Here is a 16,394-nt window from a genome sequence, read left to right on the forward strand (position 1 = left end):
GTTGAGCTGCCGAGCGGCCACTGCTCCCAGCGGCCCTGGGAGGCGAGGAAGAGGAAGAGGAGGATGCTGGCAGGAGGTGCCGTTTGGCAGCCGGCCTGCCCCGCACACCCCTGCCTCCAGCCCCGGCGCCTGCGCGGGTGCAAGCTGGGAAAAGGCTCTAGCATGAGGACAGCCATCTGCGCACCGGGAGCGGCGCCAAGGCGGGTTCGGGGGATTAGTTCCTCCCCCCCTCGCCAGGACAGTTTCCTTCCCGAGCGCATGGGTAGAGCTGGCCCAACCTAACACACGGGTGACACCTCACCGAAGCGCTTTGGCGTGGGGTTGCTGCAGGGAGGGAAGCAAGGAGAAGCCCACCAGAGCCAGCTCCGGCAGCCTGCCAGCCCGGACACCGGCCGACCCCCGGGAGGTGCCTACGGGCCACCACGGGCAACGAACGGTCCCGGCGTGACTGGCACGGCTCCATTTCACTCAACACCAGCTCTGCTCGTTTTTAAAGCGGCACCGGTTGATGATAAAGTCCCCCCTAAGCGCATCTCCATGCCCTCGTCTCCTGATGATGCTGACCCATCCTCCCCGATTGTGGTTTCCTTACTGACATAAATCACTTCACACCCACCCTGCGCTCTGGGTCTCATTACTGTTCATCATCATCCGCGCAAAGGAGCTGTCGCATCCCCACAAACTCTGTCACCTGGGTGACACGGGAGCGATTCAGTAGGACAAGCAGGTGGGGAGAAAGCACCTGCAGCTCCCCAGGGTACCAGGAGCTCCCCATCCTTCTCCTCCACAGCTTTTGGATGGTGGGCTCGCACCTTCAGCCCCATGGCACAAAAGCTCAGGAGAACAAAAGCAAGAAGGTGCAAGATGGGATCGTTGCACACGAGCACCGAGAAGATGGCAGGAACGATGGCAGATGCGCCTTAATGGCCAAGAGGGTCTTCCTTCAGCGAGGTATGTCCTTGCAGGGAAACCTCCTCCAGAAGGGATGGCTGAAACTCTCTCTCCTCCCCGAATTTAAACACCTAAGGGAGGGAAGGAGGAAGAGCCGGGCACAAGGGCAGCAAGATGGTCACCAAACCTTCTCCAGCCCAGGTCCTAGGCAGCACCACGTTCAACTCCTCAGCACAGACAGGTGCTTCCAACTCCACGAGGTTACTCCAGATTAATCCAGAACAGAAGTTCTATCGCGGTCGCGCTAATTAAAAGCTCTGCGTCGAAACCCCGCGAGGCCCTTTCAGGCGATAGCAACGCAACGGCATCATTTGCCTGTTGCACGGCTTTCAAATGCCGAACGCTCAGAAAGCAAGAAAGGGAGCAATTAATGCTGCCGCTAATCTTGTCGTGTCCACAAAGACGGGTCCGTCGGGGTTTTTGGATTGAGGAGGGAGCATAAGTGCCACCAGCTCCCAGATGGCCAGCGGCCCCACAGGGGCTGGGACCTGCCTGGCGTGCAAGGCCAACCCACCAGGCAGGGAAGGAGCTGCCCACCCATCGCCGTGCCTGCATCCCTGCGCGTGTGTTGGGTTTGCGTGGCAAGGTTTTGGTAGCGGGGGGGCTACAGGGGTGGCTTCTGTGAGAAGCTGCTAGAAGCTCCCCCTGTGTCTGACAGAGCCAATGCCAGCCGGCTCCAAGACGGGCCCGCCGCTGGCCAAGGCCAAGCCAATCAGCGCCTCTGTGATAACATATTTAAGAAGTAGAAAAACACTTGGAGAGAGAGCTTTTGCAGCCGGAGAGAGGAGTGAGAAGATGTAACAAACTCTGCAGACACCAAGGTCAGTGCAGATGGAGGGGGAGGAGGAGCTCCAGGCGCCGGAGCAGAGATCCCCCTGCAGCCCGTGGTGAAGGCCATGGTGAGGCAGGCTGTCCCCCTGCAGCCCATGGAGGAAGGATGAGGGGGTGTAGAGATTCCACCTGCAGCCCGTGGAGGACCCCACACCGGAGCAGGTGGAGGCACCTGAAGGAGGCTGCGGCCCATGGGAAGCCCACGCTGGAGCAAGTTCCTGGCCAGACCGGTGGACCCGTGGAGAGGGGAGCCCACGCCAGGGCAGGTTTGCTGGCAGGACTTGTGACCCCGTGGGGGACCCCACGCTGGAGCAGTTTGCTCCTGAAGGTCTGCACCCCGTGAGAGGGACTCCATGCTGGAGCAGGGGAACGATGAGAGGAGTCCTCCCCCTGAGGATGAAGAAGCGGCAGAAACACCGTGAGATGAACTGACTCATCTCCGTAACCCCCACTCCCCGTCCCCCTGTGCCGCTGAGGGGGGGAAGGTTGAAGCCGGGAGTGAAGTTGAGCCCGGGAAGATGGGAGGGGTGGGGGGAAGTGTTTTAAGAGTTGATTTTATTTTCTCATTCCTCTACTCTGTTTTGCCTATTAATAAATTAGATGAATTTCCTCTCTCAGTTCAGTCTGTTTTGCTCATGACGATAATCAGTGAGTGATCTCTCCCTGTCCTTATCTCGACCCACAAGCTTTTCATTATGCCTTTTCTCCTGTCTAGTGAAGGATGGACAGTGACAGAGCGGCTCTGGTGGGCACCTGGCCCCCAGCCAGGGTCAACCCACCACAGCGTCAGCACGGCTCCCTAGGGAAAGGAGCCGCTTCCCAACGCGATATCCGGGAGGGTGCAAAGGTTTGGGTTTCCAAGTTACACAACAGCTACGTAGACCCTTGAGCACGGCCATGGAGAAGACGTGCTGCTCTCGTGCCTTCCGTAAAGTCGACGCTCGCGCTTGTGTCTCAACCTCTCCATCTCCCCCATCCCAACTCCCCAGGAAAACAGCCCTCGCTGTCCCGGTGACCACAACCAGAGGAGCAGACCCCTGGAGATGCAGGAGGAGCAGACCCCCGGAGAGGCACGTGCACCAGGACACCCATCACCGCTGCCAGGAAGGACCCCACGGGTGGTCCCACAGGCTTCGCTCGGCTCTCCCACCATCCCACCCCACCCCAACCACCCAACCAGCCTGCTGCAGCCCAACCCGGAGACCCCCCCCCGTGCTCCCCCCACCCCGTCTTGCCCAGGGCGCTTGCACACGTGTTCGCACACACCAGCGCGGAGCCGCGTTGCAGAAATAACACAGGCACACAAACAAAAGAGCACAAGCCATTAATCTGGGTGAACCGGAGGAAATGAAATCATTATGTCTGCAGCTACAACATCCCGAAGAACAAATTTCCTGCCTGGATAATAAATGGATTCTTTTGTTTCACGTTGGCCCCAACCACGTGACTGTCTTGGCCTATTCCTCATCCAAAACATCTTGCTGTATAAATACCCAGACAGGCTCGAATTTCAGCTGCTAAAAATATGTTTTAATTATAATACTATATAATAATAATAACAATAAAAAAAAAAATCTAGATCTGCAGGCTCCCTTTGCCTCCTAAACAACCTCTGAAGGCTTTCCAGCATGCGGGCAAGCAAACAAAAAGTCCAGAAGTTGCCAATTACGGCTGAACAGCCCAAATGCAACCTTTGAAAGAAAGACCGAGGCACCCGAACGGCAGCCCTGGGTTAACGCCCGCAACAAATAACCCCTGCCAGGAAGAGAAACGACGGGTGCACGAGCATTTTAAGCACCGACGGCCCAAAAGTACCTTATGAACATCGCCCAGCAGCGGGACGGGGACCAAAGCCATGTGGCACACACCCATGATGGCTCCCGACCTCCAAACCTTGGGGCTGTGCAAGTTGTCTTCTGAGCCAGGTTTTCTTCTGGCGGCTTTCCGATGCCGCGCTAGGGCTTGGGATTTATTCATCAGATGGACGGGGAACGCAAGTTCTGGCTTCCCCCGGCTTGGGGAGGGTGTTTGTCAGCTGTAGAAACGGCTCTGGGGGTCTCCAGGGACGCAGACCTCGAAGAGAGTTGCGTGAATTATTGGTTTCAACCGTTCCTTTAATCTGCAACTCCACCAGATCGCGCGGTTAAAACCATTTTTGCATCTAACCACGTATTTTGCTTCTGATTTCAGCTGCTCCTTGCTCGCCTTCCCAGCTTTACGAACACACAGCAAACACCGCAACCAGCTTCAAAACAAGACGGGGTTTGAATCCAAACACCAAAGCGCCTGGGTGCAAAAAGGCTAAATTGTTTGGATGTCAGAGGGAGACCTCCACGAACGAAAACCAGCTCAAAAATCCCCCCCAAGCTAGCAGGCAGAAGGTTCAGCCCCGTCCACGCTGCCTTACTCCAAGCGAAAGGTCTCCTCGGTGCAGCCCAGGAGAAGACACCAGCCCGCTTTGGCCCGGGAAGCGATTCCCCCAGCTGCCTCCCTCCCCCTTTTACGTGGTTTTGGGGAAAGAGTCTCGGGCACAAACCCGCCCGGAGCTCCCCCTCCTCGGGGAAGCAAACCCCGCGGGGGTTCCTTCCTCCCACGCAGGAGCATCGTCCCAGGCAGGCAGGGGACAGCCGGGAGCCTTCTTCCACCAAACTGAGGCGCGTCGGAAAGGCCAAGACTTCTCGCAGAATGGGAATTTTGTGTCTCTCCAAAATATTAAAGGGGATTAACCAAAGCACCCCCCGCGGCAGCTGTTGGAAGGCCTGCCCTCAGCCCACCACCCCACGCTCAACCCTAGCTCCCGGGGTCGCACCGGTGCTCCATCACCCAGAGGCAACACCTCTTCAACTTCAGGCGCAAGCAGAGGAAACCCGCGTTTTGAAAGCCGGCTTGGTGCATCGCGCCACAAGAACTTTAATTTCATTTTCCTTTGTGGGTCATCTTTAATTTCCATTATATTTTGGATGCCGGGGAAAGTGTCCAAGCATAGCTGCTGCCTCATTTCAATCGCTTATTGTTGCTGTTTCTTCAAGGAAGAGGGGGGGGGGAAGAAAAAGTCCTTGGAAACTAAATATTTACACACCCACGTACGCTAATCCCAGCAGATCCAAGGGTGGGAAGCCTATTTAAAAAAAACATCCCTAATTACTTTCCCATTTTAAAGGGAATAATCTGGCAACTAGCTGGAACGCTTTACTGAAGTTACCACGTTATTTTTTTGAAGAGGAATAACCCGCCGGCGTGCGCGCAGGGGCCCGACAAACCATTTCATACGTTTCCATCGCACGCAGCCACCGACAGCCGAGCAGCACGGAGGAGCCAGAGCCGGGGGGGGACACACGACGTACGCACACGTTAAATGCCACCCCGGGATGGGCACACAGCCAGCCCAGGCACCTCGCCAGCCCCTGGGTCGCACCCCAGGGAAAAAAGGGCAAACCCCAAACACCTCGAAACGACGCCCCGGCGAGCGCCCGCGTGCCTCCCAGCAGTGCCACGGGCAGCGGGTCGTTAGTGCAATACGCCGATTTATGGGGAGTGTCTTTCAGCCCCTTTTTGCTGATGCGTTAACAAAACTTCCTCCCTTCTCAGACGGTAAGGTTGTTTCCGCTGGGAAACAACCTAAATAATCCAAACCAGGGAACGTACGTCGGGATTTCCAAGGTTCCCCCGCCACGGCGAAGCAACTAGCGGTTATTTGCTAATTAGCGCCAGCCGCCGCGTTGCTCAAGGAAAGGGCTGAAAGTCTTTGGGATGAGTGAAAGTTTGATTACAGGACTCGCACGACAGATCATTTAGAAAGATAAAACCGCGTTCGCTCTGCTGCAGCCAGCTATTAAAAGCGGAGAATGTTATTTCAGGTAATAAAGAGCAAGACCTGAGGACCGGCCTGGGAATTCAAATTTACAACTTGTATCAAATTCATATGCTGTAAAACTTCACCTAGTTTATAAGTTTCTCGCCAACTTCATAAAACATGTTTTATTATTATTGTTTTCTGACTCTCCTGCCTTAATAAAATTCCTCTCCCAGTCTGCGTGGGTGTCGCATTATAAACATTTGCACTTTGATTCATTCAAGACTGAAGAAAGCTTTCAAGGTAACCTATTAGGAATACTTGAAATGTTTCAAAAGACATCCCAGTTTTCCCTGAGCGTCGCAAAGCTTGAAAGAAAGAAAGAAAAACGTGCCTTGCCGCGAAGCACCACCGAAAAAAAATAAAATAAAATAAATTAAAAATCTGCTGGGCTGGTGACTCAAGAGATTGTGTTTGGGAGCGACCAAGTCGCACGCCAGCCCGGTGGGGTCAGAAAACACGGGGGGCGGGGAGCGTTTTGGGGCGCGGGGTAAGGCAGGGAGCCCCGGGGATGCCGCCGGACTATTTTCTGACGAGTTGAGGAGCAGACCGTGCAGGAGCAAGGGTTTTCCTGGCCCCGGCCAGCCCTGCGAGCGAAGCCCAGCGCCGGCACTCGAAGGCAGAGCCGGAGGGTGCTCTAAGCAGCATCCTTCTCAAAGCAGCCCGGTTTTCGCCGGCCAGCCTCGGCCAAAGCCCATTCAAGTTAATGAGCGTCTTTTTCTAGCCTTGGGCAGGCTTTCGAGCAAGCCTTTCAGCGCAGCAGACTCCCGCGTGTGCGCGGCGGTGCCAGCCATTTCGGTAATAACACACGCACGGCACAAGGAGGGATAATAAAAGCCAATTTTTAGAAAGGTATCGAATACAACTAGCTCGGGACCTGACAGCTCCCACACCTCCTCTCCTCCGCAAGGTCGGCTTCGGCATCCACGGATCGGGGTCGGGGGGGCCCCTACCCCAGGTGGGTCCAAAAAAAAAAAAAAACCAATCAAAAAAAAAAGGAATCGGTGCCTTTAATTCCTGCACAGCTGATGCAAGAATAAGGTTACCGGGTGCAATGCACGTGGCTCAAGGAGCCGCACGTCCCTCCCCAGGAAACGCAGCACGGAGCTGATCCTCCTAAATTTTATTACAGCAGAAATCACCACTTTACAGCTCCGTATCTGGTCCCAGCAACATCGTTATACGTGACCTCCCGGTGCCTCCGCCAAGAGCCTGACAAGCTCAAATGGCTTAGACCCCCACCGGCAATTTCATCTCGAGGGGGGAAGAAAGCACGGACAGCAACGGCCACGTGTCTCCGGGGGGGTTCACCCGCTTGCGTGAAGCTTCTGGGCAGCTTCGGACCCCACGGGCCGGGGAGCAGCGCTGTGCGTCTCGGGCTTGGTCACGGCCGTAATTCCCAGCCCTCGTTAAGGGATGCGGAGACCCGACATCGCTGCTTTGAAAATAACCGCGGCAGGAGCGTGGGGATGGAGCGGCCACGTGGTGAGCAACACCTACAGAGCAACCTCGCTGGCGCTGCGGGTGGTATGACGCGAAGGTCCCGAACTCATCGAAGACATTGCGGGAAATACTTCTGACGATACACCGGCGACCTCGAAAAGCCAAATTCTGTTCTTTCCGAGGAGGTTTGTTTCAGATGGAAAGCAGAGCTGATGCAGAGCACGCAGAGCATCCCTGCTCTGTCCCTACGCGTCCGTCTCGTTCCCTGGGGGGGTTGGAAACATGAATCTACAGGTGTTGGGCGAAAAAAAGATAAAATTAAAGTGCCCGGCCACCTACCAAGGCCAAGCCTCAGCTATTTCTTTGGGCCACCCCAGCCTGTCCCAAGCACGGGAGGGCAGGGGGCTGCCCAGCGGGACCGGAGCAGACCCCCCCCCCCCGCCGTTCTCCTTCTGCCTCCCGAGGACGCCGGTTCCTTTTTAACTCTTCTGCTGGGTTCCTGGTTTTCCCGGGGAAGATGTAATTCACACCCCTTTGCCTCTTCCGCGGTGATTTAATGTCTTTTGAGCAAAAAGCAATTATCCTCATATCAACAGGACCCTAGCGAGGATGATAATGAGTCGGCTCCGACCCCGCAGCTAAGGAAGCGGTTAAAGCAAGTGGAGGTCTCTAGTAATCAAAGGCCCCTCCCCAGCCTCTGATTGCCAGAAAAGAAATAAAAAAAAAAAAAAAAAGCCTCCATAAAACTTCAATCGTCGCCCTTCCCTGCTCCATCCCTCCATCTAAGCGTCTGTTTTAGCGCCAGGAGAAAGGGGACCAACACCCCGGTCCCTCCCGGGTGCATTTTGGGTGCTCACCCGCAGCACCCCACGGCCGGGAGCGGGCACGGGGCGGGGGGGGATCGATCTTCCTCTCAAAACCAGATACCACGGCCCCGTTTTCCCAAGTTAGCATCCCTCGAGCCCGAGTCAAGCCCGGAAGGTGATACGTTCTGTCCCGGGATTGGCGCGCGGGGCCAGGCAAAAAGAAAAGGCGTCCCCGCGCTCTGCCCTGCGAACGGAAAGAAAATAGGAAAAGGGAGGCGAAGACGTGGGTGTGCAACGGGTCTTGGGTTTGCAGGACAGGAGAGGCTCCGCGGGAGACGGCAGAGGCAGGAGCAGAGAGCATCCCGTGCTGCCCGGTACCGGGACAGCGGGCTGAGCCGCCCTTCTCCTCCAAAAAATCAATATATAGCCTCCAAAAAATAAATATATAGCCGGGCAAAGACACCGCAACCCAGCCGCGTTCAAAGCACTCCGAGAGGATGCTTGGTTGGGTTTGAATAACCCAAAACGTGGCGCTGGGATGCAGCGCACGGGGTACCGGAGCATCGGAGAGGCGGGCAGGACTGCGAGAAGGACTTTTTGGGAGAAAATATCCTGAAACAATCTTTTGAAAGAAGTCATGACAAAGGCTCCATCTCAGCTGGGAGGCAACAGCCTAAATTCAAAGATTTCCACAGTCTCTTACCTATTCCCAGCCACCGCTTTTATTTGCTGCATAACAAATTAAAGCTTCATCAGCTTCAAACACCAGTACCATCGACTGGATGCCTCCCCAGATATTAAACGTTTTTCTCACTACGCTAACAAGCACATACCCGAGGCTTTGCTAATCCCTAATTACTTGGCATGGCTATTTCCAAATTTTAAAAAAAAAATAAATAAATAAAACCAACCAACAAAAAAATTTAATACTGTAGAAAAAAATCCAAGATAAACTTAATACTGTATTTCTTTCTCTCTCCCCATGTCTGCAAAGACCTTGAAAGGACTCCACCTGCTTATTAAGGGGGAAAACCAAGCAAAATACAATTATTGCCTCTCGCCTTCCACCTGCCCCGAAAACCGATGGCACGGAGACGCTCCGGGGGCTGCAGGGCTGCTCCGGGGCTCCCCTCCTTCCCCTGGGAGCATCCCACCCAAACCGGGAGCATCCCACCCAAACCTGGCTTAGGTTGGAAGAAGCGAGGCCGAAGTCATCTTCCTCTGCGCCCGCAGAGCCCCTTCCCCTTTGAACTGTTGCCTCTGTGATTTTTCACCGCGGGGCTCCCAGCAGGAACTTATTAAAGCCAGACCAAAGCACGTACGCTTTAATAGTAATTAGGTCACCCTGGGTTGTGGGCTTAGCAGGAAAAACTATAATTATTTAGAAACATCAAGTTTAAATGCCAAAGAGTCTTAATGGAGCTGAGCTAATTAACCAATTTTGACTGAATAACTGATTAGTTTAAAAAGAAAAAAAAAAAAAGAAAAATCAATGGTCATAGACAACAACATTTTCTTTTAACAGGTTGTTTTCTTGCAGCAATTCTCAATTGCACAAAAGGAGACCAACAACCCCCGCTAACCAAATATTATTGTAATTAAATATTCAACGGAAAGCCTCTTCAATTATTCAAAAGACCGATAACACTTGTTTATAATTGGGGTGGTGGAAGAGGTTTCCAGAAGCAGGGATTCTGCACATCGGCGGGCTCCGGTCGCGGATACAAACCCACGTGGGTGGACGGGTCGTGGGATCGGCACGCGGCGCCAGCACGGCTCCCCATCCCTCCTGCAGAAACCGAACTCGGGGGAGACGGACGCTTTCCAGCTCAGCCATGAGAAGATGGACCATATGGTCCACACGCTTTCCGGATTTTTGTTCTTAGACCAAAAATTTAGGGGACTAATGGCCAGTTTCCAGGTTTCGCGCCATTTTCCAATGGTAGCGTTATTCCCCCGGCAGAGAACTCGGAGGAAAAGCAGACCCCGGTGCATCGTTATAATTCACTAAGCGGCATTACCGTAGGAAATTACAAATTAGCTTTTCAGCAAAGGATATGGGGATATTTAGATTAGCTATAGAGAAACTACAGAACCTTGCAGTTCATTTATCAAAGCTCTCGTAGCTCCAACTTCCAGGGAAATGAAACAATAATAAGTATTGAGCGGGGAAAGTTAATCTCCGCTGAACGCGCTTTAATAAGTCAAAAGTTGTGGTAAATAAATAAATAAAGCGCAGGCCCTTTAGCTCCTACGAACACACGCCCCGTTTTTCTCACCATTTCTCATGACGCAACTTTGCAGGAAATGGGTGGTGATAAAAAAAAAAACCAACCCACAAAACCAAAAAAACCACAACCCACCAAAACCCAGAAAAACCCTAAAAAACCCAGCTGTGGCTGGGAGTGACCACATTTAGCGTGCAGGAGGGAGCCCACCCACGTCCCCCACTTATCTGGAAAGTCGTAGGGCTGAGTCGGGCAAGAGTTTGCTCTCGCTGCCCCCGTGGCAAGGGCTGTGCTGCCTCTACCTGCTGCTGGGCAGCACCCGCATCGCCCCGTGCCCGCTCCCTCCCCTGCACGCTCCCAAGCAGCCTCTCAAGCCGCTCGTTTTTGGGAAAAAAAATAAATAAATAAATGTATTTTTAGCCCCTAAAAGCTGGGCTGTGCAATAACGGAGTGTCCCGTGGCCGCCCGAGGTCCCAGCTCCCTCCTAACGCCGCTCCACCATCGCTCCATCCCTTTTGCACGCGTTTCCGCGCCAAGCCCTGCCTCGCGCGTCTGGGCGTCTCCTGGATTCACGTTCGTTTGCCGTCCCCGCCACCCAGCGCTGCTCTGCAAAGCGCTCTCGGTCACCGCTGGACCCGAATTCCCACGGCGTGGGTTATCCGCGCCACTTCCATCGCGCCGGCTCCGGCAACTTCCGTAAGCGACACGTGCTCCGGCTTCCTAACGCTCCAGCCGAGGCTACGCCTTCCCAAATTGCTACGCGGAACATAGCCACGCTCACCATTTGCCTTGCACAAGTATCCGCGTGTGCAACGCTTGATAGGTCGAATGTGTGCAGAAAGGGAACGAGTTCAAATTGAAATGCGCTTTCAAATTCTAATGAATATTTGGGGAAAACATTCCCTCTCCAAACCCAGCCTTGCTTGTGCCACCGGCATCTGTCCAGAGGGAGCGGAGCAACCTTCTGGCAACATCCCACAAGTTTGGGGCTCCTGCATAAAGCTGTTTCCATGTCTTCCACAGCTGGAAGAGGTTAAAAAAAAAAAAAAAAGCCTCCTGGAGCTGGCTGGATCTCGGAGCGGGGCAGCGCACACCCCAGGCACGACCGGAGCCTCAGCCTTGCTCCGAGCATCCCTTCCGTCAGCCTCATCCCACAGCGCTCCAGCTCTGCCGGGGACCAGCACCTCCAAGACTTTGCCAACCTGCTTAGGAGCGAGTTACCTATTGCCCAAAATACCGTTTTTCCCCTTTTCACCAAATCTGAGTATTTCTTTAGCTTGCAGAACCCACCCCTGCTAGAAACATCTATTATTCAGCACCGTGGCCTGGATCCAGAGCCAAACACACTGGAGCTACTTCATCACCAAACATCAATATTTTCTCCTGATTTTTAGGCCAGTGGGAGGTTTGTTTTTTGTTTTTTCTTTTAACTCTGCCCTGTCGCGTCAGGAGCTGCACCCGGGATGGGCGAGAGGCTGCTTTGCAAACCCCCCCCGCCACGGCAGAGAGGTTCACACGGGAGCACGGGGCAGCGACCCAATTTCCATACAGAGATGGTGAGCAGGAAGAGCAGAAAAATAAATATATTTTTCACAGACCCCACCTTCTCCGCGCCTGCCTTTCCCGTAGCTCCTTCAGGACCCTGATTTGCATTAACTGCTCCAAGACCATCTTCGGCGTCAAATAAATACTAATAACGACAGCCCAACGGGCAGGCTTTCCATTTTCAGCACTGCTTTTCTGATCTCTCCATCATCGCCGGCGCTCGTTTTCATCCCTAATAGGCTTCCAGAGCCGAGCCGCCAGAGCACTGTAAGTTATTCAACTTTCGGCTGCGTTACGTTTGGGGAAAGTGAAATTCAAAGCTTTAATTAAGGCAAAAAATAAATCAGGACCTTTGCTTTAAGGAACGCGAGACCGACATGAAATTCGGATGCAGGTGAAGTCGCACGCGCGATGGGCTCGAGCCGGACAGCCGTACCACGGCCATCCCCGCCATGAGTTGATCCGAGTTTACGCATCCCAGGGACAAAAATCCCCCTTTTTGGGTTTTCCAGCACTTTGTCACGCTGCAATGGCGAGAGCCACCGAGGTCACCCGCAGCTTTGGGCCAACGGGACCTTCGGAGACACCACGCCGTTGCCTTTCCTTCACCTCCATCTCCGAGCCCGAAGCACGAGGGAAATGGGAAGGGAGGAGGAAGACTGAGGCAAGGCATAATGAGTCAGTGATACCAGCAATTAGTCAAAAGAGGGAGAAAAAAAAAAAAAAAAAAAAGCACAACACAGGCATCTGCAGTCTCAGGCCCCTTTTCCATGACTTGACAAAACGCTTTCCCTTCAGGCTGACAAGATCTGGGCTCACTCATCATGCCAAGAATAAGGTTTTTCCCCTCAGGGATTTCCCCCCCTCCCAGATAGTTTGTGCAAAAAAAAAAAAAAAAAAAAAAGTGAAAGCAAAGGGCTGGCTGGATACTAGCACTTGCAAATTCCCATGCACAATCCTAGGACTTGCAACTTCTCTCTGGAAAGACTTCTTTCTAGCTTCTCCTTGAAAACAGCTCTGCTCCGGGTGAAGCAGCCGGGCCAGAGGCGGAAGCCCGCCCGGCGACGGTGGTGGCTCGACGCGGGCACTGCTCCGGCGCCCGGCAGAAGCGGAGGGAGCCCGCAGGAAGCCTGCAACAGATGTGCACGTCCTGAGCCAAAACGGGAGGAGAGAGGGCACCCAGGGCGGGCAAGGAGCAGGAGCCAGGGACGTCGCTCTCGAACCGACCCCCCCCATCCCCGGTGCTCTCCCGGGCCGCGTTTCCAGAGACCAGGCGGGCACGCGAGCGGATAAGCAAAAACTAAGCCAGAGCGGGGTTTTCCGCCTCCCTCCCCGTTGCTTTGCTTATCACGACGCCGCGAGCAGCGATACGGGAGAGGAAAAACCTGGTTTTGAAAAGAGCAGGCGCAAGGCAGGGAGATGACGGGTGGGCAAGCAGGTGGGCAGATCAAACAGCATACGTGGAGGAGCGTCGGCCCCGTCTGACCTACCGACACCTCGAACCCCGACAGCTCCCGAGTTAAAGCATGTAACGTCGGCCCATTACCACCCTCTCCATATGCTAAACGTGATTATATTTGGTTCCGCTAACAGGAGAGAGAGCATGCGAGTGGCTCCTGAGTGATTGCAGGGTGTGGGAGAGACGGAGTATTTGTTCCCGTCATCTTCTCGAGTCCCCCTTCCTCTTCACAGGCCACAAGAAATAAAAAATGACTATAAACATCCAGGTGTCCGGCAGAAAACGGTCAGCTAAGCCACGGGATTTGGTAAAAATCGAGTAACCGTAAGAGAACTCGGATAAGCGACTCTCCTACCTCCAGGTTCACGTGCCGCAGGCAATGAGCTAGCGAGGTTTTTTACAGAGGAGAAAGAGAGATCTTTGCAGGCAGCCCCGGCCCTGACCCCGGCTGCATCCTCCTCCCCCTCCAACCGGCTCCAGCCCCCCAAACGTCTCCCCCCTGCTCACCATCCCAGGAGAAAAAAAAAAAAAGAGAGAGAAGACTTTTTGTCTCGCTGGCTTATTTGGGATGCAGGGAGCCGTCCCTCTCTCAGCTGCTTCTGCGGCCCCGTGGCAGAGCCGGGCTCCAGCCGTGGCTTTGCCTTGCTGCCGGAGGGCTGGCCGGCAAAACCGGTCTCCCGACAGCTCCGGGGCAAAGCCAGACCCCAGAGTAGGTCAGGCTCGAGGAGATGCTTCAGCTCGGTTAGAGAAACCCACGTTTCAACCCAGCAAATTCAACCCCTGCACCAGGAGGATCCATAAGATTTAAATAAGCTCCATAAAAAGGCGTTTTCTTCACACGACCACGCCAGGAGACTGCCGCCTTACCTCCAAATCAGATTCATTTGCTCTGCCTCAGAAATTCCCCGGCCAAAATTTCCCCTTAAATCTGAGATCTCTCCTAGGATGCTACTTTACTATCCAAGTAATTTCCTCAGCAGAGTAGAAATAACACAGCTCTTCAACAGGTTCGGTCCCGGGCAGGGACGCTGGCTCTGCCAGCCCAGCACGTGCTCCCGGGGTGGGCTTGGGGAAAGCTGGCCGAGACCCTGCGTGACACACGGACGCGCCACCCAGGAGCGCTCTCCGGCAGGGACCGAGCCGAGGTCTCCCAGCCAGCCGCGATTTCGGCACTACCTCGAGCAGCTGACACTGCAAACGCCGGCTAGCGAAGCGCTGCTAACAGGTCTTGCATTTTCACGTGCGGCTTCGCGACCGAGCGAACGCGCGCCTGCTTCGCATCACGCTTAGGCAAGGTGTCAGCGTTTCCACCTCGAGTTATTTCTACGGAGATGCGACGGGGGAGGAAGCCCGAGAAATAAGAAAAGCGAACGCCTGGGTCAGCCAAAACGCGGCGGAAAGCGGACGCTGCAGCAAGCGGGCCTGCCGGATCGTGGCAGGCATCCTCGCGAGGGGAGGGCAACGCCGCTCCCACCCCGTCGGAGACCATCGCAGCAGCGTTCCAGCTCCCGAACCGGCACCGCACCGCCCGGAGCTGAGCCGCCGGGCTCCGGCACCTTCCAGTTCAGCCGCAACCGCGCTCGCACCAGCTACGTCTCCTCGAGGAGGGGCCGAGCCCCACGCCGACCGGCAGCTCGGTTCGCCCACGAGACCCCCGCGCATCATCGCTCCGCAACCACGCGTCCCTTGGTGCCAACAAGCGACGGGCCGCGCCACGGTCCCCCGGTCCCCCGCTCGTGGCCACCGGGCAACCCCCGCCACAAGTCCTTTCGCCCGTGTTGTACCGGGGGGGGGGAATAAAAAAAATAAAAGGAGGCAGGGGCAAAATAAAATAAAAATACAAGCGATGCTTCCGAAAGCCACGCCGGCCGCAGAGCAGCGACGTAGCGCCAAGGCAAGCCCGGGATGACCGGGTGGCCCTGCCAGGCCCCTCGCCGGATCTCGGCCGCGGGCACCGTCCGGGAGCGCAGCGAGTCCCGGGACCGGACGAGGGGCGATGGGGGGCGGCGAGGGGCAATAAGGGGCTTCAGCCCCGGGGCAGGGCCCGGCTGGAGGGACGGCCGCCACGCACCCACCCGCGGGCCGAGCAGCTCCCGGCCCAGGCCGACCCACGGGAGGGAACCTCCTGCCCCTCTCCCACCAAGCCCCCCCGAGCTCCCACGGGTGCCGGGCGACACGGGAGGAGGAGGAGGAGGAGGAGGAGGAGGATGGCCGGAGGCAGCCCCTCGCACAGCCCCCCCTCCACCGCCACCCCGGGCAGGGGACCCAGAGGAGCCGCCCGTCCCACGCGGATCCGGACGGCTTATCCCGGGGCCGTCCCCGAGAGCTGGACACCCACGGCCCGTGGGCGAGCCCCACGCTGCCCAGCACGGCCCGCGGGCCGGTTCCCCCGGCAGAACCGGCCGGTGCCGAGAGGAGCTCCGAGCCCCCCCCGAAGCCGACGGGCGCCGCGCAGGGAGCCGGCCCCGGAGCGGTCCGCAGCCCCCGGGCAGGCTGCACGGCGGGGGGAGCCGGTTCCCCGGTTACAGAGCCGCCGGTAGCGCTCTCCCCACCCACGCGTGGCGCGGCGGGCGCAGGGACTCAGCATCCCACACACACACACACCCCCACCCACCCCCCGTCCCGGTCCCGCCTCACCTTCCACAGCGGCCGCGGCAGCGGCCAGGCAGAGCAGCACCACCAGATCCGCAGCCATCGCCTCCCCGAGCCCCGCAGGCTTCAGCCGCTACCGGCGGGCGGCCGTGAGCGGGCATGGGGGTACGTCCGCGGGCCGGGCCGGGGCAGGGCGGGCCGGGGCAGGGGACAGGCCGGGCCGGGACCGCGCCGCCTCCCCGCGCCTCCCGGGTCACATCGCCGCCGCGAGTGGGGCGCGCGGCCACGCCGCCGCCGGCCCCCGCCGCCGCCCGGCCCCGCCCCCGCCGCCGCCCCGCCAATCCCCGCGGCGCGGCCCCTCCTCCGCCCCGCCCCCGCCCGCCGCTCACCGCCGTCCGAAGGGGAACGGCGCCCCCTGGCGGCCCGCCGCCGCCGCCAACCCCCCCCCCCCCTCCCCCGGGCCGGACCCCCCGACGGGGCGGGCGCTGGGCCCACACCGCAGGGACGGGACGGGACGGGGGGCACACGGCGGGCATCGCCCCCCAGAGGGGAGCCGGAGCGAGCAGGCAGCACCCCCGGCCCCCCAGGCACGCCACGCCCTCACCTCAAGGCCAGTGGGTGCGGGGGTCTCCCCTCCCCTCCTCACCGTTCCAGGGCAGCGCCCCGGGCCCGAGGGGAGGGGGGTG

General features: G+C 57.0%; 1 protein-coding gene across 2 annotated transcripts in view; it reads right to left on the bottom strand.

Annotated features, from left to right (window-relative positions):
• The window catches only part of EPHB1 (EPH receptor B1), a 79,670-nt gene extending 63,660 nt beyond the window's left edge, over window positions 1–16,010 (bottom strand). For both annotated transcript variants that reach the window (XM_054835293.1, XM_054835292.1), the window contains exon 1: window positions 15,754–16,010. In XM_054835293.1, the coding sequence (XP_054691268.1) occupies window positions 15,754–15,811 (58 nt within the window). In that variant the 5' untranslated portion in view covers window positions 15,812–16,010. The remainder of the gene's footprint in view (window positions 1–15,753) is intronic.
• Window positions 16,011–16,394: the final 384 nt, after the last annotated feature.

This window comes from Grus americana, chromosome 9 (genome assembly GCF_028858705.1).
Source record: "Grus americana isolate bGruAme1 chromosome 9, bGruAme1.mat, whole genome shotgun sequence".
NCBI lineage: Eukaryota > Metazoa > Chordata > Aves > Gruiformes > Gruidae > Grus > Grus americana.